This window comes from Chinchilla lanigera, unplaced genomic scaffold (assembly GCF_000276665.1).
Source record: "Chinchilla lanigera isolate Chin_1 unplaced genomic scaffold, ChiLan1.0 scaffold00044, whole genome shotgun sequence".
In the NCBI taxonomy this organism is placed as follows: domain Eukaryota; kingdom Metazoa; phylum Chordata; class Mammalia; order Rodentia; family Chinchillidae; genus Chinchilla; species Chinchilla lanigera.
Window position 1 is genome coordinate 11685346 of NW_004955445.1, and position 22116 is coordinate 11707461.

Here is a 22116-nt window from a genome sequence, read left to right on the forward strand (position 1 = left end):
AAGCTAGCCAGCCGGAAGACCAGCGCTCCCTGCCTGTGTGGAGCCCTCATTCTTAGAACATGATTTGTTCTAAACAGAAGTGGGTCTGAGACAGAGGAAGGACCATGACCTTCAGTGAGAACAGGTAAAGAAAACAGACAAAGACCTGGTGGGTTCTTATCCAGCTTTCTCCAAGAAATTAGATATTAGAAAGGGCCAAAATCATGAATCATCTAAGGCCCAAAGGCACTGTCTACCTTCTTAGACAGTGAGACCCATGGATAGGTCTGAAAATTAGACAAGACCAGATGTAACAGAAAAAGTAGAGTTTTAGTTTATTTTCAAGAAATTTTAGAGAAGAATTCGGCTTTAATTGGAAGCCCTGAGATCCATTTATCAATGGATCAACTGAATTTTCAGCCTCTCTCTGTACAAAAGATCTGTCCATCTCCTTTGGATTTAAGAACTCCTCTCTATCTTTTAGTCCGCAATAAAATATTATATCCATGGCTATCAGAAGATCCCTTAATGGTCTCTGGCACGAACTTATATGCTCAGCTCCCTCTTATCTCTGATGTTGGGTGACATTTAGTCAGCATTCTTACTTCTCTTCTCCTTATGATCTCTGTCTATAAAGTCTTAGGCCTTGCAGCTCCTCAGAGTACTTCCACCTCGACATTCCAGGTTTTCACTCTCTCCTGGGCTGAATTTAGGAGCATATGGAGGTAGATTAAGAGGGACAAGCTTGCTTAGGACACCTTGGTTATTCTTTAGAAATTCTGTTCACTAGTCTCTGCGAGCTCTTTCTTATTGATGGGATGAGATTCTGGGGTTCTGTCTCTGATCCTAAATTTTGGGACCATATATGAGGTGTGGTTGAAAAATTGGGTGAATGTTTAAATTTTAAAATTTTATTACAGAAGATGTATTGGCATTAATCTCCTCAAAATATTCCCCCTCACTTTGAACACACTTATCCTATTGTTTTTGCTACTTTCTGAAGCAGTGCTGGAAGTCCTTGTTTGTGTCTTCAGCTGTGTTGTCATGGCTGCCTTGATGTCCTGAATCAATTCAAAACGTTTACCTTTCATTGTCATTTTGACTTTGGGAAAGAACTAGAAGCTGTGCACCCACAGATCTGGTGGTAAGGTGGGTGAGGACAGAGTGTGATGTTTTTTATGAGCCTGCCTTTCTATTGAATCGCACTTGGCAGCATTCACATTTTTTGTGAATACCTCATAAAGATACTCATAAAAGAGCACTTTCATAACTGTTTCAGAAACTGGTACGAACGATGGAATAAATGTGTTTGACGTAACGGGGAGTATTTCGAGGGGGGTTAATGGTAATGTACCTTTTATTACAATAATTTTAAAAGATGCAAACATTCACCCTGTATTTTACTCACTGATGATAGGCTGGCTTTGTCTAGCTTCTGCCTGTCGCGTAAGAGAATTTAGAAATGGCCAGGAGCAACATAAGGCCACAACTACTCAGGAAGGAAAATGGGAGCTGTAGGGCTGGGGATATAGCTCAGTGACATGATCGCCTGCCTCACAAGCGCAAGGTCCTGAGTTCGATTCCTAATACCAAAAAAAAAAAGAAAGAAAAGAAAAGGAAAAGAACTGAGAGCTCTAAAGATGACATTTACTCTTTGAAGAATCTCTTTCCCTGTACCAGCACTGACTGAGGAGCAGTGTTTGTATTTGTGGCTGTAAGAAATGTGCCCAAGGCCTCTGGCACCCTCTTTCTAGTCACCCAGTTAGGATCTAGCACCTTTGCTGTGTTTTTGAAGTTGACTAGGTCACGGCGTTTCAGACAGGCTTCTTCATTGTAGTTTCTCCACAGACAATAAGGAGCTGGCATCAGATGGTGGAGGTTCCCAGTGAGCTAGTGCTGACATTCTCTCCTGCCCTGGAAGCAACAGAACAGTAACACACACTATCTGAAGGCTCTGTTATCAGCCTGATTCCTCCCATCACCCTACTCTGCGGCAACATCTTTACTCTTTGGCCTCAGTCAAAGAATTGAGTGACCCAAAGCAAAGATAAAAAGAACAGTGGGAAGAAACTGTGGGAGAGGGAGAGAGGAACATGGGGACCGTGGGAGACCTACAGAAAAAGAGAAAAAGACAAAGGCACAGTGAGGCCCAGAGAAACAGAGATACCCAGAGATCAATAGAGATATTGTCAGAGACAAAAAAAAGCTGTGTGCTAGTTTTTTATGCATGTAAAGTGGAAAATGAATGAGGCAGACATTCCATAACTCTCCAAGTTATCAAAATACAGACCTGAGGGAGAGAGGAGTTCACACATAAGGGAGTCTGAAAAGTGTGAAACAAGCTTTGCTTTCTCTCACTGGTTGACCAGAGGGCCTAGCTCAGTGCAGCCCAGGGAATTAGTGATTATCCAATAAGAGATCCTCCTCGCTGGGGTGTGGTCTGCAGATGCCAGTTAGTCCATGGTGACTTTGGGAACTTGGCGTTCCCAACAAGAAAGGGGGTGGCTGGCTTTCTTCCCATTCTCATATCCAAGGCACTGGTTACTGACGGAAGAGGCTGGGTCAAAGCAGCCAGACACTTCCATGTCCTGGAGCCACTAGACAGGCCAGCCCCTCTTTGGAATGGAATCTTCTGGAGTTCTGAACATTTTCATGCTATTCATTCTCTTTGTGAATGTCCAGGAAACTGTTCTCCGGTACTCTTCAGGTAAGTATTGTTTCCACTCTTGCCTGCAAGAAGGAAGTTTGCTAGGAGGAAAGGAACAAAGGACAAGTCCTCAAATCTGGGTTTCTTTCTCCATCTAAGCCCTGGCCTTGGGTTGAGAGAGAGCGAGATATTTAGATCCCTCCTGTGGATGCAGCAATCCAGACTTGGGCAATTCTTTCTCTTAGCCCTTTGAAGTGGAGGGTCCTTTTGGGGAGGTAAGGAAGTCACAGAGTCTAGCATTTATGGGGGGGGGGATTATGGAAATCTGGGATAACCAAGGGACCTTCCTGGCATCCTACTAGAAAGACAAGACTCCTTTCTTGGGACATCATATTTAGTTTCTGGTTCTTTCAAATGTAGTTCTGTGAAGTGTCTCTCCATCACTAGGGGTTTCTTGACTTTGGGATAAAGGCTCATATCTAGTAATCTTTTAAAATGTAAGACACTAATAATTCATTGCTAAATAGTAATAATAATAATAATAATAATAACAACAATGATAATGATAACTTTTTGTGATACTGTGACTTAAACCCAGGGTCTTTGCTCTGAGCTATATCTATAACCCATTTCTAGTTTGTATTTTGAGACAGAGTCTGTCTAAGTCACTAAGTTGAACTTAAACTTGTGATTCTCCTGCCTCCCAGAGTGCTGGAATTACAGGCCTGCACCTCTAGGCTTGGCTAATAATGAGAGTTTTCAGCATTTGTTGAACACTCAGAAAAATAGAGATTTCTGAGTAAAGCTTAAAAAAAATAAAGAAGGCTCTGAGTCAGATTCAGTGGGTTGAATCCTGGTAGCCATGAACCATAGGCAAATTATTTAAATGCTATGTGTTCCAGTTTCCTCATCTGTAAAATTAGGGCTATTAATAGAATTTATTTCATAGATCTGTGATGGGAATTAAATGACATGATGTATTTGCAATGCTAAGGAGAGTGTGCAACTTACAGTAAGTATTTAACAAATGTTGGGTAGTAGGACTGTGCCTCAGTTACTATGACTAGAGCTTAACAGCCTTTGTCTCATTTTTTCCTGACAAGTCTGTAGGGCCAAAATGATTTTACAAATGAAGAAGCCATGTTTCAGAGAGGGCAAGTGGAAGACCGGGGTGAGAATTCAGAAGTTGAACCGACTAGTGCCCTAGGAATTGCTGTACAATATCACCTACCGGAGGCCCTCACAAACTCTGGCTCATCAGCAAGGCCAAGAGAACCAGATCAGCCCAAACCAGTGGCTGAACAGTGGGCAGTGTGCCCGCAGGGGGCATTTGCAGCATTTTTATTGTTACAGCATGGGAACAGAATGCCACTGGTTGATAGAAGGTAGAGATGAGAGATGTTTCTCAGTGTCCCAGAGTGCACGGCACAGTGTCTACTCCCAGCAAAGATTTATCCGGACCAAATGTCGCTAGTGTTATAGAAATTTTGCCTCAGAGGAGCTGAGGCTGGAAGTGGGTTAAGGGGCGGAGCTAAGAAAGTTGGGAGTGAGAGTGTCTGGGAGGGGTGATGGTATGGGCAGTGCTGGGAATTGCATGAGGGCGCTGTGGGAAGAGGACTGCTGGAAGTGAACAAGATGAAAAGAAACTTTCCTGACTCGCTGGAACTGAGTCTGGAGAAGGATAGGCGCTGTGCCCTCCAAGGCTCACTGCTGTAACACTCTTCCCTCCCTAGGCAAATGCCCCAGAATCAGAGAACAATGTGAATTCAAAGAAAGGGATCTGTGCGCAAAGAACAGCCAGTGCCAAGACAATAAGAAGTGTTGTGTCTTCAGCTGTGGACGAAAGTGTTTAGACCTCCAAGAAGGTAATATCCAGAGCCTCCAAAGAACCAGCTTTCTACTCAGGCCTGCCCCTTTTGCCCACTGGGGTAGCATTGATCCCTGGATCACTGAGGACTGGTCTTGGGCAAGATTGCTGGATTTGGGAGACCTCTGCCCCTAATATGGTGTGGACCATTGGTAAGGTTCTTATTCTATCAGGTAATACCTGGGCCCCAGTGTTACCAAATGAATGATAGGTACAGGAGTGGGATTGAATCAGATGGTTTCTTGGCTACTTTTCACTCTTATCGTTTTCTGACAGCCAGGTGGCCATTACTGACCTAACATATACCAGCAGTGCTACTGCAAGTGATAAATCAAGCATTTCATCTTTTCTGGCTCTCTGCTCTTGAGCTGCTTCCTCTCTGCCTATCCAGATTCAACTTTCTGTCAGGAAACTTGCCCTGACTACCCCAGAACAGAGGGGTTTTTGTTTGCTGTTGCTTCCCTAACTCCATGCCCCTCTCCCTGAGTTCCAAAATGACTGTCAAAAATTCTGCATTCATTTAGCAAATATTTACTTATGCCTCTAAGACCCATTATATCAGTCTGTTTTGCATCTCTATAAGGAAATACCAGAGGAAGGCTAACTTTATAAAGAAAAAAGGTTCATTTCACTCAGAGTTTTGGAGGCTGAGTCCAAAGAGTATGTTACAGTCTCTGGCAAGTACCCCATGGCAGTTGGTGGATTGCATGAGGGAGGGAGAGATCACAGCCAACATAATCCAAGAGGGAAACAGGTCCCAGGGTGCTTCCTGAGGGCATTCCCTAAACTGACCTAAGGATCTATCACTAAGTGTCAGTTCTTAAACGTACCGCCACCTCTCCATATTACAACCATGGGGCCCAAACTCTCCAGTGTGAACCTAAGTTGGGGAACACACTAAAACCATATCCAAATGATAGCACCCATGGTAGGATTGGACCTGTTCTCCATGGGAAGATGGAAAAGGCATCTTTAGAAAGCAAGTCTGGATTTGAATTTGAATGAAGGGTAATATTTGAGATAAAAAGAGGGTGGGAGGGCTTACCAGGCAGAGGGAACAACAGGCACAGGGAACAACATGCACAGGGGCTCAGAATGGTGAGGCACAGAAAGGCCAGAAAACAGAGAGGAGCATGGCTTGGTGCAAGGAGAAAATAGCCGAGACTGGAAAGGACCAAACATTTAAGACCTGGTGGGTGAGATAAGAGAGGCTCACTTTGATCCTAGAGCCAGGGAGATCCATGAAAGTGGGGGAAGTGACATGATCAAGTTTATACTATGCCTCCAGAGTATGATAGGGAAATAGGAGCAACGAAGGACTTTAAGATGAAGGAAAATGGTAGCTTTAATTAGGGAGCTGAGGGGTAGGGCAGAGTGGGATGTGTTTGCAAGGTAATTAGGAGGTAGGTACCCAGGATTTGCCAAAGGAGCAGACTGGGCAGGCAAGAGGCTCATGAGCCATTTGAATGCCTGCAGGTGAGGGATTCTGCACCGGCCTTCCTGAGTTCAAATCTGAGCTTCAGTTTTTACCAGCTGTTTAATCCTGAACAAATTTACAGCTTTTCTTTGCTGTGCCTTAATTTCTTCAGAGAATAAATTAACCATTGTTAAAGGTTTGAGGACCAAATAAACTGATGGTCGTGAAGTACTTTGAGCAAAGTCTGGTACATAGCAGCCAGCTGATACCTATGAACTTCATTTTTCTTTCTTGTCTTGAAGCTCCTAAATAGCAGAGACCATGCCTTTTCTTTGTCCCTTAAAGTATTTAGTTCATAGTAGGCGTTAAAGGAATGATTTCTTCAGTTCAGGCCAGGATACCTCTTATTTTACCCTCAACATTCCATAAGGCTCTACATGGTGACAAGTCGAGATGAAATCAAACACAATCCCTCCTCACTGGAGATAATGTAGAAAATGAGATCAAAGGTACAAACAAAAGGTGCATGTGCAGATAGGGTTAAGAAGCAAGGCAGGGAACTGCAGGGTTGATTCAGGCATCTGCAGTGGTATGAGATATAGAATGGAGTCAGCAAAGATACCATGAAGGAGTTGATAATCTGAAAAAGGTTTTAAAAGAAGAATACCAGGGTCACTAATGACACTGAGCAGCAGCGGGAATAGGGCAGTGCAAAAGTGTGCAGCGTGTGTGGTTGCATGATGTGTTCAATATTGCCAAGGCATGTAACATCAAAGGGATGAGGCCAGGGCCATGAGTAGGAGCCAGAGGATGAAAGGCCTTGTGGGTCCTGGGAGGACTTTGTCATGAAGTCAAGGTAGGTATTATCTACGGAATGGCATGATCAACTTGCTTTTCAGAGCCACCAGAATCTCCTCCCTGGGGGACTGCATGATGGATGGATCGGAGGGTCCAATACTGGAGGCAGGAGGATCAATTAGATGCTAGCTCAACAGCCCAGGTGTGAGATGCTGAGATTAAAATTAAAGGGACTGGCAGACAGACAAGCTAGTAGGGGATAGAAACTAACAAGACCTAATTGTTTAGCCGCAGAGACCTAACCCTCACTGATCTCATGTTAGCTGGGACATATGTTAGTTTTTTAGGGTTGCTGAAACAAAATGCCATGGGTTGGTGGTTTAGTTAATGTGTTGTTTTACAGCTCAACAGGCTCAAAGTCTGAGACGAATGTGTCAGCAGGGTTCATTCCTCCTCAGGAGTATGAGGGAGAAAACTAACCCACGCCTCTCTGTTAACTTCTGGTGGATAGCTAATAATCTTTGCTATTTCTTGGCTTGTAGACACATCGTGCTGATCGCTGTCTTTATGCTCATCTGGCATTCTCCCTGCATGCATGTCTCTGCCCAAATCTACCCTTTTTATAAAGACACTAGTCATACTGGATTAGGGACCCACCCCACTTAAATAGGATACCATGTGAGCAAACCACATAGCAACAATCCAGTCTCCGGGGTTGCGGACACCCATTCTGGGTGGGTGTCTCCCTGCAAATATGTGCATATGTTCGTAGATCTGGGCTCCCACAAGGTGCAAGGGAAAGGGAGCCTGTTCCGGTTTCATTCAGGCTGGTTGCCAGGGAGACCATTAACAGCTCTTTGTTCTGGAGTAAGCACCGCAGCCTGATCCCTGGGGTCTCTCTGCAGATGTGTGCAGTCTGCCAAAAGAAACAGGCCTCTGCATGGCTGCTTTTCGGCGTTGGTGGTATAACAAGGAAAATAATACCTGCGACATCTTCATCTATGGTGGCTGCCAGGGAAACAATAACAACTTCCAAACCAAATCCATCTGCCAGAGTTTCTGCAAAAGAAAAGTGAGTGTCGGGGCCCCAGTCTCCCATCTTAACCAGAACCATACTAAAGAGATCTGAGTATTGGCTGGTCCATTCCAGGATAGCCATTTCCTTGGCAGACCCAGTGCTATAGCACCAGCTCTAATCAGGAAATAAGAATTTGCCTTGCAGGAGGGAGACAGTGACCTTTTGGGGAGTGAGGATGGGAAGGAATGTGGAGATGAAGCAAAGCTAGCAAGTATGATGGGACTTAGGAGGGGTGGAGTAAGGATGGCAAAACCCCAGAGACCCAGAACAGAAGGATCACAGAATGCCCAGCCTTGTACTGGGCATGTTGGCCGAGCAACTATTCCAGGTCATCAAATTCCTCATCCCAGCTCTTTGGCAACAATGCGACCTCACTCGGTTTTCCTTCAAAGAACCTGACAGCCCCCCTGAACCAACCCACTTTAAACCTCATCCTACAGAAAGATGTATAAACAGAACTTCAAAAGCCAGTTTCATTCTATACCTATCCCCTCAACAGGATCTCTTCTCGCAAGGATAAGGACACACTGGAACAACCACCAGGATTTGGCTCCTGCTCCACACTCTGTGTGCACCTGACTGAGGCTCCAGGTGGGCTTCCGCTGCTCCACTCCCAGCACTCTAAGAAGAGTATGGCTCTTCCCAACAGTGAACTCTAGGACTGCCTCCCTCTCCTTCATCCCCACCTCTTTTCATGCAGAGCATCTTCTGTTTGGATTTCATCTCTATGCGTGCTCACCCCTGCATCTCCATCTTCTAGTTCCCTGGTTGTCGCTCAGAAGCTCCTATTTTTTTCCAATAAAGTACTTGATTTAGTCCTATGACATTGGGGCTGAGTAATTCATATCTGTTTCGTATATTAGACTTTGCAGAAACCAGGGATTATTGAAGCTTTCAGTGACACCATTCAGTAGAATGAGGACAATCTGAACTCTGAGAGTTGAGAGCTCTAGAGATGTTGTTAACTTTCTCTGTTTCTTTAAAAAAATGTTAAAACTCTTGAGGCAAGGGCCTGTGAATGTCGTCTTAGTTTGGATCCCCTATAAATTGACGTTGGGACAAAGTCCTGGGTCCAAGTAGTCTATCTGGAAGACACCTGAAGAAGCACGTGGTGGGAAGTGGGTAAATGATTCAGAGAAGGGGGAGGAGTCAATTATGAATGGTTACCAATGTGAGAAACCGCAGCGCAATCCCATTGGTCACCTTCAGAGGAACCATGTGAACCATGTCGAACAGACCTCCACAACTTTATTTGGTTCCAGAGGAAACTGAGGTATTGATCCAATGATTCCTTCCCCTCTGATGGATGCCTGGGGCATTAAATCCTTCACTCTTCCAGACTATTCCACATGCAATCTGAGAAAGCTCCCAGGGAGCCAGAGAAAACTCACAGCAGAGAAGGGAGGACTCTGCCACTAGAGAAGAGAGGTTACCGAGGCTCCCTGGATGGTACTCGGCTGTAGAAAGGAATACAAGCTAACACATGCTGCGCTGTGGATGAGCCTCAAAAACATGGTGCTAAGTGAAAGAAGTCAGGCATGAGTTGGCACAGTGCAATATGACTGCATTTACATGAACTGTTCAGAACAGGTAAGTCTAGAGATACAGAAAGTACAATTTGTGGCTATGAGGGGCTGGAGCAAGAGGGAGGAAGCCAGAGAGTGACTGTTAATGGGTACAGAGTTTTCATCTGGAACAATAGGACATGTTTTGGAACTTAGAGAGGTGGTGGTTACACAACGTGGTGAATGTACTAAAAATGTCACTGAATCATTCACCTTAAAATAGCTGATGTGATATGATGTAAACTCTACCTCGATTTTTTAAAAGTGGATTTAAACATGTGCTCTGGAATTATCTTTTGCAGCTTTAGGTGTAATCAAGGTGAGCTGAGAGCATCTTAGGGTATGACATAGCTGTCTCTACCACAGACTGTTCCCTACATGGCTCAGATTCACTCACACTGAGGTTGCATGGACTTTCTCACTGATGTTTTAAGACTTAACTGGGTGAAATAATTCAAGAACAATCAGTGGAACATTTTTCAGGTCCTCTCATGCAGCTGGTTCTGAAGCCATAACTGAGATTATGTCTGTCCTGTACTGCCTATTCTAAAGTGTACCTGCTGATAGAAACTCTCAAATCTAATTGTCTTTCCTGCTTTCAAAGTAGTATGACCGGAACAGATACTCTCTGAAGGTTCAATTCAACGTGAAATCAGTTTCCTCCTGTGCCTCACTAATTATCCTATTCTTTACTCTTTGACAATGGCTAAAGAAAAGGGGTGGGCCAAAGAGAGAGGAAGAAGGATAAAAAGGGAATTAAAGAACAGGAAAATAGGAGAGAGAGACAGAGACAGAGACAGAGACAGAGAGATAGAGACAGACAGAGACAGAGACACAGAGAGAGAGACAGGGGGGAGGGATCTACGGGGTAAAAGACATAGCAACGCATGAGGAGAAGATAAAGAAACAGCAAGAAAATTACAATAGGAAATAGACATGCCAGGGGAAGGATAAAATCAGGAAGACAAGAACAAGGATACTCTTACTTTGTTTTTTTAGTTTATTAGGACATATGCGCAGTACATAATGTTTACTACCCTTTGGGGAGTTGGCACAGGTACATAACACAGCTTAATTCTTTTTTCCATCCCCTTTTCCTCCTTACCTTCCACCTATCCCTTGATCCTTCTCCTTTTTTTTTTTGGTACATATTTACAGCACATAATGTCTACATTCCTTATATGGGATTGGTACATATACAAAACACATCCCAATTCCTTTCTTCATCCCAGTTTCCTCCCTCCCTTCCCTCCTCCCCACATCTTTTGATCCCCTTCCCCTCTGACAACAATCTGGCTCCCTACTTCCTATTATCTTTTCTTTTATTCTATTTTAACACTGAGTTTCTCATAAGAGAAACCACATGATATTTAAGCTTGTGTGTTTATTTCACTTAGTGTTATGGTCTCAAGATGGGGCTGCTTTCTTGCAGCTTACTCAAGTCTATTCTTTTTCATGGCAGAATAGTGCTTCATGGTGTATAAATACACTTTCTTTATCCATTCATCTGTTGATGGACAAATATGCTGCTTCCAAGATTTAGCTGTTGAGTTGTGCTGCTCTAAGTATGGATATGCATACAGCTCTGTAATATGATGTCTTTAATTCTTTTGGGAAGATACATAGAAGTGGAATCAATGCGTCAAATGGAATTTCTAGTTTCAAATATTTAAGGAATCTCCATACTGATTTCCACAGCAGTTGTACTGGTTTACATTCTGATAAAAAAAGTGTAGAAGGGCTCCTTTTTCCCCACAGTCTCTCTGGAACTTGTTATTTGATTTCTTGATGATGGCCATTCTTTCTAGGGTGAGATGAGAGCTCAGTGTTGTTTTAATTTGCATTTCTCTAATGGCCAATGATGTTGAGCATTTTTTCACGTATTTATTGTACTACTTCTGTGAAGTGTCTGTTCATTTCGCTTGCCCATTTTGGACTGGGTCTTTTATTTTAGAGGTCTAATTTTTTTTAGTTGTTTTTATTTTCTAAATATGAGTCCTCTGTCTGAGGAATCACTGGCAAAATTTTTTCCTATTCTTTAGATTGTCTTTTCACTCTGTTGGTTGTTTCTTTTTTAATTTGATATGACCCCATTTAACAAGGATACTCTTGATCTTCAAACATTTTCTCTGGAAAGAGGATTCTGGAGTTGAAATCCCTCTTCTAAGGGAATCTGAACACCCTGGACCAGAGAAACAGGGAGTCTCAGATTGCTGAGGAGCAGCCTATCAAAAGCCCCTTCCTCCAGGGTCAGTACTGTAGGTGCTGGTTAGTCCCACTGATGGCCTCGGGGACTTGGTGTTCCCCAGCAGAAGAATGTCTCTGGCTTGCCTCCAGAGTGTTGCTGGCTTGTCTCCTGGGGTGTTGGGCCTGGGTGGCCAAAGTTTAGAGGCTAGAGGTGCTGAGCAGTAGTGCCTAGTTTTGGTGCCACCAGCCAGGCCAGTGCTTCCTAAAATGAGATTCTTGGGACTTCTGTCATTCCTGGTACCATTTGTCTTCCTGGGGGGTGTCCAGGAACCTAGGCCGGTTGAGGGGCTCCTTCTCAGTAAGTATTGGGAACACAGTGCTTGCAGTTGAGAGAGAGAGAACTTGATGTGGAGGAAGGAATGAAGAAGGGTTTCACTGCTTCCCCTACCTCACTCTGGGGCTTCGGGTGGGAGAGAGGAGACATTTGGAATTGCTATTTCAGCCCTCTTCCTCCTGGTAAGATAACCTTGGTGTGCACAGGAACCTCAGTCTGTAGCAGCTGACTTCCCCTCACCATTCCAAGGATTTCTTCCCGGAGGTGCCTGGACCTAGAATCTCATGAAAACGAACATCAGGATCTGTATAACCAATGGGATTTTCCCTTAAGGACAGGCCATCCACAGAGGGTCCTGACTTTGAGGGGTAAAGAATAGTCTCCAGACCCTTGGAGTACTGAAATATGAACACTCTGTACTTAGCAAAAGTACATAAAATATACGGAGCATTTTAAAAGAAGTGGTTGAAAGTGAGTGCTCAGGAGCCATACCTCACAGGGTCGAATTTGGGTCCCGCTCCTTAATAAGCTATGTGACCCTAGACAAGTTCACAGAACCTCCCTGTGCTTCAGGCTCCTCTGTTTATTAGATGTGGATATTTAAAGGACTGAGCCGTAGATGTGTAATGAGGGTTAAGGAGAACGGGCCAGGTGCATAGGAAGTATTCCATCAATACTAATCATTATTATTTTGCCCCAGGCAGCTTTTCAAACTTGGTTGAATTAGTGTTCAAAATGACTCTTTAAACAAATGAAGAAATATTCAGGGAGGATTCCTGCCGTCCCAAGGGTTGCACAGAATTCTGAAGCCCAGCCGTCGGATGCTAGAAATGGAGCTCTCAGTCACCATGAGCTATGCCCAGCAAGGCCTAGTGACCAGAATAGTCCTGGAGAAGCTTGTCCTTCTCTGGGAAACGTATGTGTGACAAGAATGGGAGCAGGGGTGTATGTAGGGATTAGACAGTGAGTGGTTACAAGGATGGGGATGCGGCTAGTGTCGTGAGACTCTTGAACCCTCTGTTATGACCTTCTGGGCACAGGTGGAGGGAAAACAAGCTTCTCCGACTCTGCAGTGCTGGGGAAGGAAAAACAATGGCTTCTTCAAGGTCTGACGGAAGGATGTCTTCTCCTTCCATAGGATCCTGTCCCAAAATCAAAGTAAAATGTGAAGTTGAAGAAAGGTACCAGTGCACGAGGCACAGACATTGCCCAGATAAAATGAAGTGCTGCATGTTCGGCTGTGGAAAGAAATGTTTAGATCTCAGAGAAGGTATCTGACTGATCCCCTGGATCTCCCAATGTCCTCTCCTCCCTCCTCTTCATGCCCTGGCATTGTCCGTTCCCCCTTCCTGGGTCACCAAGGCTGGTTTCTGATCAAGAATCTCAGAGTATCTTCTACCTGATGCCAATCCTGTCAGTGCTGGACTTGGGAGAAGTCCAATGTTTCATTTTGGTCCCTATGTGATGTGAGCAATGTAGTTCTTTGTGACATACGTGATGTGGGAAATTTATGTCTTTTATCCTGGGACCCAGTCTCCCCTTCTAGAAGATAGATATGGGTACCAGACCACACAGGCTCTTGACTACTTTTCTTTTCAGTGATCTTCTACAGTGCCAAGAAGGCACTGAAGTCCCATCAGTTGCCACCATTGTGCCAGGTTATGGAATAACGATAAGAGACAGGTATATGAGGCTTCTCTGTCTATATAAATCCAGGATGCCTTCTCTGAATACCTTCAAACTCCTACACGCTCGCCTCCCTACTTGTACCATTGGGTTCTAAGGAAAAGCATCAAGCACTTTTTATACATTTATTCGTTCAACAAATACTGTATTCATTGGTGCCCCTGACCCCCATGATGAGTTCCACTTGCTCATTGTGGTCAGGAAGAGCAGAAAAGTTTTTCCTGGAGGGAAAAACTTCATGATTTATAATTTGAAAAATGGACAGCACGCAGGCAAAAACTTGTAGAGAGTAATCTTTCAGGGACAGGTAACAGCCGGTGGAAGGGGCCCTGTGGTGGGAGGCAGTGAGATCAGGCCTAGAAAGACCAGAGAGCAGAGAAAGTCTACACAGGGCAAGAGATGAGACAGACTAGGACTAGGGAGGAGGTCACAGGTTCTGTTTTTGTCCTAAGAATAACACATTACCTATATTTAAGTCCCTAACCACCTACATGAGCTCAGAGAAGCTACTGACCTTCTCTAAGCCTTATTTTCCTCATCTGCATATCAAGAATACGGAAAGGGTCTACCACATAAGACTGAATGTTGCCCTAGGTTAAATGCTAAGAACAGTGACTGATTTACTTTCATAAAATTGTTGTGTTGTTGGGCTGCAGACTGTGGGGTACTACATGACTTGATTTGTACCTCATAGCACTATGGGTAAAATAGTTCTTCATTACATGCTTTTTAAATTGAAGATATATATATTTTTTCCCACTAGGGACACTTCTGAAACAGCCACTCTAAGCCAAATTATCTGCTAGGAACTGCTGTAGCCAGATGACAGAGGACATAATTTCTACCCTTGAAAAACTCATATTCCCCTAGAAGAGTGAGAAAGAATGAACCAGTTACACAAAAGTGATAGCTGAATGTGTAAGCAATGAATGTGTATTACAAAAGCAAAAAATGTGTAAGGTTGAGACACAGAAAAGGAAAGCAAGAGGGAAAGGAATGGATCCAGGAAAGACATCACAAAGGATTTGACAACTGGGAAGGATTTTAGTTAGCAAGAACGGTATGAACACTTAGGCAGGTGCAAAGCATATAGCTGTGTAAGTATGTGCTATTTTTATAGCATGAAGTTTGAAAATGGGAGTGTTAGGAGCAGCAAAAAAATAAAGCTGGAAAGAAGGAAGAAATAGAACTTAGGAATCCTTCTAGGTAGAATTTTATCTCGAGCCTAGTGGATCAGGTATATTGAAAACCAATGTGGGGTAGACTGGAAAAGTCTTGGAGAGCCACTGGTAGCCCGTCTTGGCGGTCCTGGAAAAGATGATGCTGCTTGAATTTTTAAAAAATGGCAAAAACAGAGAAAGGAAAGCTATTTAGCAGGCAAAATCGTTGTGATTTAATCGCTCAGAAGTTGGGGAGGCCCAATAAGTGGGGCCACTTGGTATTGTGACATCCGCTTCTTACAACAGTCCTATAAGACAAACAGGGTAGTATTTTGTGTTCTCGTTTTACAGATGAAGAAGTTAAGAACCGCTGAGGTTAAAGTGAGCGGCCAAATATGCCTCTCAGCAGAGACAGAGAGCAGTGGTCAGAGGAAGGGATAGGCAAGGAGACAGGCGTCCAAATGGCTCTGCATTATGATCTCCCTGCAGATGTATGCGCTAAGCCAATGGCCCCTGGCCCCTGCTTGGCCTACCTTCCCCGCTGGTGGTATGATAAAGAAACCAACCTCTGCTCCCAATTCATCTTCGGTGGTTGCGGTGGGAACCCTAACAACTTCCCATCTGAAGCTATCTGCAAGGTGATCTGCAAAAAAGGATGTAAGTCCCAAACTCCCATGCTTATCAGGGCTACATAAAAATTTGGGCATTGGTCCATTCCAAGACCTGTGCATCTGGAGCTGACTGAAGCAGCTCCAATCAGGAGGTGAGAATGAACTTTGCAGACTGTAAGTATAGAGATATTTTGGGGCAGAGAGGGTAGGAAGGGAGGCAACAGGCAAAGGGAAATTGACAAGTATGTGGTGAGTAGGGGGTGCAGGCCAAACCAAAGACTCACCTCACTTTGGTTTTTATTTCCTGCCAAAAGATGTCAGAATGATCTCATGGCCTCTTTTCCATTATCTCTAAGATTTGGTTCCTAAGGTGATCAGGATCCAAACATCCCACCCTTTATTCTGTTACCTTACAGATACCAAGATACACTAAGAGAGGAGCTGGAACAACCTCCAGGATGTGGCTCATAATCTGGGGCTATCTCCGCATGTGCCTGACCAGTGCTCCATGGTGGCTTCCACTGACCAAATTTCAGCCACTAAAATCTCTGCTTTTCCAAAAACTGAGCTCCAGCCTTTGCTTACTGTCTTTGCTCCAGCTCGTCTTGTCTACAGACACTGTGCCTTTCACCTTTTACCCGTGCTCAGTGATTTCCTATCTCTTTAACTTTCAGGAAGCCCATTTATTCCCATAATGCCCACAGTTCCACCTAATAAAGTGTTCTACGGGGTCTGATGTTTCTGAGTCTGAATAATTTGCATCTGTAATGTGCAGAGAGTCACTTCTATTCACATTTATCTATATGCAATTTTTAAAGAATAACAGGTCACTGGGTTTTCCGGTAACAACCAAGGAAGAGTAAGAATATCCTAAAAATTGAGACCTCTGGTGACACTGTTACCCTGGAAAAAATATTATCAGATGCTTAAGAGCAGGGCCAGTGTATATTCAGTTTTTGTGTGATCTAAACCCTATCAGTTAGGAGCTTCTTTAAAGTCTGACTACAAATGGAATGTAAAAGGGAATGTTATTTCCAATAAAAAATGAAATCACAACCAATTGCAAATTTTAAAAAGCTGGCAGATATCACTTTTCAGGAAATCCATCAAATAAATTATTAATTCATATTTCAAATTTACAATATCAATTCTGGAAAACTCAATTTCTGGGGAGAGACTAGAAAAATAATTCACTTTCATTTGACATAATTTATCAAAATATGGTTCTATTTTGATGTTGATCCTAGTTGTGATGCAGTCAGCACATGCCTGGCTGCAAAGCCATGCTTGATGTTTGTAGTTCTGTTTGTTGGTGTGTGTACTAAAAACACAGGAATTCGATAAGTTCTCTTTTGTAAAGTTCCATCAAAAAATAAAATATTCATGGTATATTTTAAATTGCACGTATTGAATTATCAGGGATATACTTCCTAGTAAAGAGCTTCTGAATAGGTTTCCATAAAAACTAAAATTTTAAAATATTTATAATTTTATGAATCTGGTACTTGGAAGAGCTTTCTAGAGACTTGTTTTTCCGGCTCCATACATTTCAAAACTTGTTTCTCCTCCATTGCCCATATCATTCTAGGGCTAGGTACATTCACACTACAGTGCAACCTCTAGTCCCCTGCCTCAGTGTCATGCGGCCAAGGGAGTTGGCATGGCAGACAACAAGAGTAGTCCTTGGAACTGGGACAGCAAGAAGCAACTTCCTATGCATAGAAACAATAGCGAAAAAGCCTAAAACATATGTCAACCCCAAACTAAATATATCCTTAACTCAATAATTCTCTTTTGTTGGATGCCAAAAAGTTGTCAGCCATTCCATCATCACCTGACCCAGGAGAAGTGTGAGAGAGAGGTCAGAGTGAAAAAGAAGATAGCCTAGCTGGTTAGGGTGAGAACATTTTATTTTTACAGATATCATAAATCGTTTAACCATGTAAACATACAGCTATGGTGACTCCCACAATCTTGAAAGGACACTACTCAAGTGAGGGACCTTGAAGCATGAGCACTTCAGGGAAAATCCTGCCTCAGAAAAGTCTCATGGGTCTCTTCTGGAGCTGCAATAAGAAAACAGTTTTATAGTGTGATGCAGAGTATCATGGAAACCCGAAAATAGAAAATCATAGGAGGGGAATGAAAGGAGGTGATATAGGGAATCAAAGGTGTGTGAAAGAGGACTGCAGAAGAAAGGAGGGATGAAGGAGGAGAAAGTATTGGCTGATGCAACAGTTTCAGAGCAGGGTCTCAAAATTCTTTCACATATTTCCCACCTACAAGGAGGATCTGCGTTCCCTCCCTTTGAATCTAGGCAAGCTCTATAGCTGCACTGACCAATAGCACAAGACAAACATGATGTTATGTGACCTCCAAGGTTAGGCCAGAAAAAGTGCAACTTTCACTTGGTCCTCATAGAAAGCTTGTTGGGGCAAGGGGTGAAGAGGAGGCAGGCAGGGAGCAGCTGCCATGGAAGAGGTTCAACCACCCTGAGGCAGCCTGCTCAGAAAGCCTGTGTTAGCGCTCTGATAGACAGCCCCCGAGTAAGCTCTCACTAACATCCAGCACCAATTTCCAGCAGCGTGAATGAATTGCCCAATGCCATAGTCTCGGGTGACTGCAGCCCTAGCGGCTATCTGACTGCGACCGTGGGAATGACCCGATGAGAGAAAGTTATGGTTAAGATCGAAAACGTCCCAGGAAAATCTCATATGTTCAGAAGTGGGGCTTTCGGGAGGTGATTGGATCGTGAGGATTCTAACTTCCTCAGTGTGTTAATCTGGTGATGAGATCACAATTTGATAGCATTATTGGTTAGTACTGGGAACATAGGAGGTGGTCTTGGTAGAACGGAATGGGTTGTGGGGGCGTGGCTTTGCGGACTACCTCTGGTACCTGACCCCTTCCTCTCTGGGTCTTTCACTCCCTCTTTGTCTCCTGGCTACCATGATGCGATGAGCATTCTCCTGCTACACCCTACAACCATGAGATTTCTGCCTTGCCAGAGGCGTAAAAGGGGTGAAGCCAGCCGACTGTGGACTCCCCATGAGATAAAATGAATCTTTCCTCCCTTAGACTGTTTTTTGCAGACACTGGGTCACAGCAACCAAAAGCTGGCTAACCCAGAGAGCCACCAAACTGACTCCTTTTCAAATTCTTGGCCCGCAAAATCATGAGAAAAGTAAAACGATCGCCTTTTTTGGGTGGTTGCTTTAAGATACTAAGATTGGGAAAATTTATTCACAGAAATAGGTAATAAAGATGGGAGAGAGAGAGAGAGAAAAAAAAACATGGGAAGGAAAAGAGAGAGAGAGGACTTGCTTGGGGGAGGTCAAAGAGATTTCCAAAAATCTGGGCAGGATAGGAGGGTGCCAGGTTGGAGGAGGAGCCTCGTGGCAGGAGGCTGTCGCTGTAGCACTCGGCAAGTCCCAGACAGGCTCATTCTTTAGGATGGTGTAAGTTAACAGGCTCTGAGAGAGGCTGAGATGGACCTGCCATTGATATCATCTCTCAGTTTCCCTGTCTTTAAAAAGGGTTGCCTTGAGCCAGGTGTGGTGGCCCACACCTGTGATTCCAGTCCTTGGGAGGCTGAGGCAAGAGGATCACCAGGAACTCAAGGCCAGCCTGGGCTACCTGATGAATTCAAGATCAGCCTAAACCACATAGAGAACACCTGTTTCAAAAGACATATATAAATAAGTAAATAGGCTGGATAAAACGATTACTATTTTTGAAAATGCTGTTAACAAACACATACATTACAGCCTTTCTGGAGGGAGTGCTTTTAAAAATGTGAATCCTCCCAGTGGGGTAAATTCCTGTCTCTAGGGGTAGAGCCCAGAAATTTGCACTTTCAACAAGTATGTCCAAGTGATTCTAAAGTATTTGAACCTATTGACTGAGTGCTTATTTAAGGACTAATCCAGTAGTAGAGGAAAAGGAAAACACTGAAGAAGACTTCTGGTAAGGTAAAACCATCTCTTTGCAGATAACATGATTACATATGTAGAAAACTTTAAGGACTTTGTACAAAAAATTGTTAGATCTCATTCACTTAAAGTTGCAGGACACAGGGGGCTGGGGATTTAGCTCAGCAGCACAGCACCTGCCTGGCAAGCACAAGGTAGTGAGTTAGATTCCTGGTACTGGAACCCCCCCCCCCAAAAAAAAACCAAAAAAAAAATTGTAAGATACAAAATCAACATATTAAAATCAGTGGTGATTGGGTGTGCCAGCAGAAACTATCTAAAAGGAAAATTCAGAAAGTAATTTCACTAACAGTATTAACAACAAAAGATAAAACACTATGTCACCAAAGAGATAAAAAATGTCTACATTAAAAATTATAAAGAAATTGAGGAAAGAAATTTTAAAAGACACAGATAGATGGAAAGACAACCTGTGTTCATAGATTGAAAGAATCAATACTGTCACAATGACCATAATATTCACAGTAATCTACAGATTCAGTACAATCCCTATCAAAATACCAATGGGATTGTTTTTAAGAATAAGAAAAAAAAATCCTAAAATTCGTATAAAACCAAAAAACCCCAAAGCCCAAGCTATATTGATAAAAAAGAAAAAAGCGGTAGGCATCACATTTCTTGACTTCAAGTTATAATGCAAAGCTATGTTAAGCAAAACAGTGCTGTACTAACATAAAAACAGACATATAGGTTAATGGAACAGAATAAAGAACCTAGAACTCAACCCATGCATTTACAGTCATTGATCTTTGAAGAGTGACTAGAACACACAATAAGGAAAGTATAGTCCCTGCAACAAATTGTACAGTAAAAACCAAGTATCTATGTATAAAAGAATGAGATTGGACCCCTATCTCACACATCAGTTAAAGCCTTAAATATAACACCTAAACTGTAAAGCTCCTAGAGTCTCAAAGAGGTATCTATAATCCCATGTTCATTACCTCATTATTCACAATTGCCAAGACATGTAAATAACTTGTGTCCATCAATGGATACATGATAGAGAAAATGTACATATACACTGGAATATTTTAGCCTTAAAAAGAAGGAAATTCTGCTATTTTCTACAACACAGATGAAATCAAAGGATATTATGCTAAGTGAAAATAATCCCGATGCAGAGAAACAAATTTGCATGCTCTTCCTGTATGTGTGGGATCTGGAATAGCCAAGCTTGTAGAAGCAGAGCAGAATGGTGGTTGCCAGGGAGATGGGAAGGGAAACCAAGTAGAAGGGGTCAAAGTTTTCATTTAAATTATGCAAGAGTATTGACTTCTGGAGATCTGATGTATAGTATTGTAATTTTAGTTAGCAATACTATCGTTAGTTCCGGAAATTTGCTAAGAATAGATCTTAAGTTTTTTTGGTCACAAATAAAAAGGTAACTATGTTAGATGATGAGTATGTTACTTTCCTTGAATATTAATTCATTAGAATGTGGTGATTATTTTATAATGTGTACATATATCAAAATACCAAGTAGGGCACATTAAATATGTGCAACTTTATATGTCAATGATATTTCAATAAGCTGCTTAACACCTTTATGGTTTTTTTAACACCTTTATGTTTAAAACCAAATGATTACTGAGAAAATAACACTTATGGTACCTATTAGAAAATGGCTCTCAAAACACATAAGGCAGGTTTTAAAGTAATTGATGTAGTGTGAAAGAAAATTGGTAATATTCTGAAACTAAAATTCTGAATGACTGCAATAAAATTGTGCTAAATGCTTTATCATTAACAAATAAGTTTATGGGTGCCTGCTTCTGGTGTGGAAGGGAATTAAAGAAAATGTTAGAGTCATTGAAACGAGGAGGATCAGGGCAGGGTCATGCCGACAACCCTGAAAACATGCCAACTTTGCAACATGTCCATCTGGCTAAGTCCCTCGTGTATGACATTTCCCCACATTTACATCTGCTCTTGCCTCCACATCTTGAGTTAGTTATTATCCCAGGGACTATTTCTCAGTCCTGAGCATCTTTAAGATCCAGATCAAAGACCAATAAGCCACAAATTGTCTGCATCCTACGCGACATTGTTGGGAGTAGAGAAACCCACATTTGAATCCCACTTTGTCCTAGGTTGTGTGTGCATCCTGGTTGGTACAGGGAAGGGTAGAGGAATGCTCCTCTCAAGGCTTGATTTTCTATCTATCACATGAAGATGGTGGTTTTTATTATTGGTTATACAGAATGATGGGTTTCATTTGGGCAGATTTGTACTCGCACATGACATAGCTTGATCATCCCCTCCCCCCACCTGGCAATCCTCTCATCCATGAGTACTTCTGAATTTAACAAAATATGCAGCACTGGAATCATGCCAAATCTGATTAGAACTTTATAGTTGTTCATTCCTTTGTCACCCTTCAACCCCTGGCTGAGATTTACATACACCAGTGGCTAGAACGGATTGTTCTGTCTCCAAAACCTATGGACCAAAGAGGCCCTTGGAAATAGCCAAAGCATGCCTTGTGCTTGATAGTATCTGCTCACTAGTTCCGCTCAGGAATGAACTCAGAGCCCTCAGGGGTGAACACACAGAACTAATGCCTTGAAGGACCTCAGTGGAGCTGGAGGGTCCTGGATCTCTTTATTACCAATTGTTTCCTCATTACTCTGCCTATCAGACCCCAGAAATCACCTCAAGTAGAACCTTAAGGTGTTTCCCAATGTACTATTAGCACCAGAAATGCTCATCTTCCTCTTCTTATTCTTTTCTTGGAGCTACCATTTGAACCAGAAATGATAAGAGGAAATTACTTTTTCTTCTTTTTTTTCTTT

General features: G+C 42.9%; 2 protein-coding genes across 2 annotated transcripts; both read left to right on the forward strand.

Annotated features, from left to right (window-relative positions):
- The first annotated feature begins 2472 nt into the window (after window positions 1-2472).
- Window positions 2473-8610, forward strand: LOC102004019 (eppin). Its single transcript, XM_005392422.2, has 4 exons — window positions 2473-2686; window positions 4360-4491; window positions 7614-7780; window positions 8286-8610. Exons 1-4 carry the CDS (start codon window positions 2602-2604, stop codon window positions 8304-8306), a joined length of 405 nt encoding a protein of 134 aa, XP_005392479.1. The 5' UTR covers window positions 2473-2601; the 3' UTR covers window positions 8307-8610.
- A 3171-nt stretch (window positions 8611-11781) lies between these two features.
- LOC102003706 (WAP four-disulfide core domain protein 6A-like) lies at window positions 11782-16054 on the forward strand. The gene is made up of 4 exons (XM_005392421.1): window positions 11782-11896; window positions 13011-13142; window positions 15208-15375; window positions 15746-16054. The coding sequence occupies exons 1-4, from the start codon at window positions 11806-11808 to the stop codon at window positions 15760-15762; spliced, it is 408 nt and encodes a 135-aa protein (XP_005392478.1). The 5' UTR covers window positions 11782-11805; the 3' UTR covers window positions 15763-16054.
- Window positions 16055-22116: the final 6062 nt, after the last annotated feature.

Excerpts from the sequence above, each read along its gene's own strand:
- LOC102003706 (XM_005392421.1), top strand. The coding sequence starts at position 11,806 with ATGAGATTCTTGGGACTTCTGTCATTCCTGGTACCATTTGTCTTCCTG. Across the intron at positions 11,897-13,010 it reads GGTTGAGGGGCTCCTTCTCA|GATCCTGTCCCAAAATCAAA; the intron begins GTAAGTATTGGG and ends CTCCTTCCATAG. Across the intron at positions 13,143-15,207 it reads ATGTTTAGATCTCAGAGAAG|ATGTATGCGCTAAGCCAATG; the intron begins GTATCTGACTGA and ends ATCTCCCTGCAG.
- LOC102004019 (XM_005392422.2), top strand. The coding sequence starts at position 2,602 with ATGGAATCTTCTGGAGTTCTGAACATTTTCATGCTATTCATTCTCTTT. Across the intron at positions 2,687-4,359 it reads TGTTCTCCGGTACTCTTCAG|GCAAATGCCCCAGAATCAGA; the intron begins GTAAGTATTGTT and ends TTCCCTCCCTAG. Across the intron at positions 4,492-7,613 it reads GTGTTTAGACCTCCAAGAAG|ATGTGTGCAGTCTGCCAAAA; the intron begins GTAATATCCAGA and ends GTCTCTCTGCAG.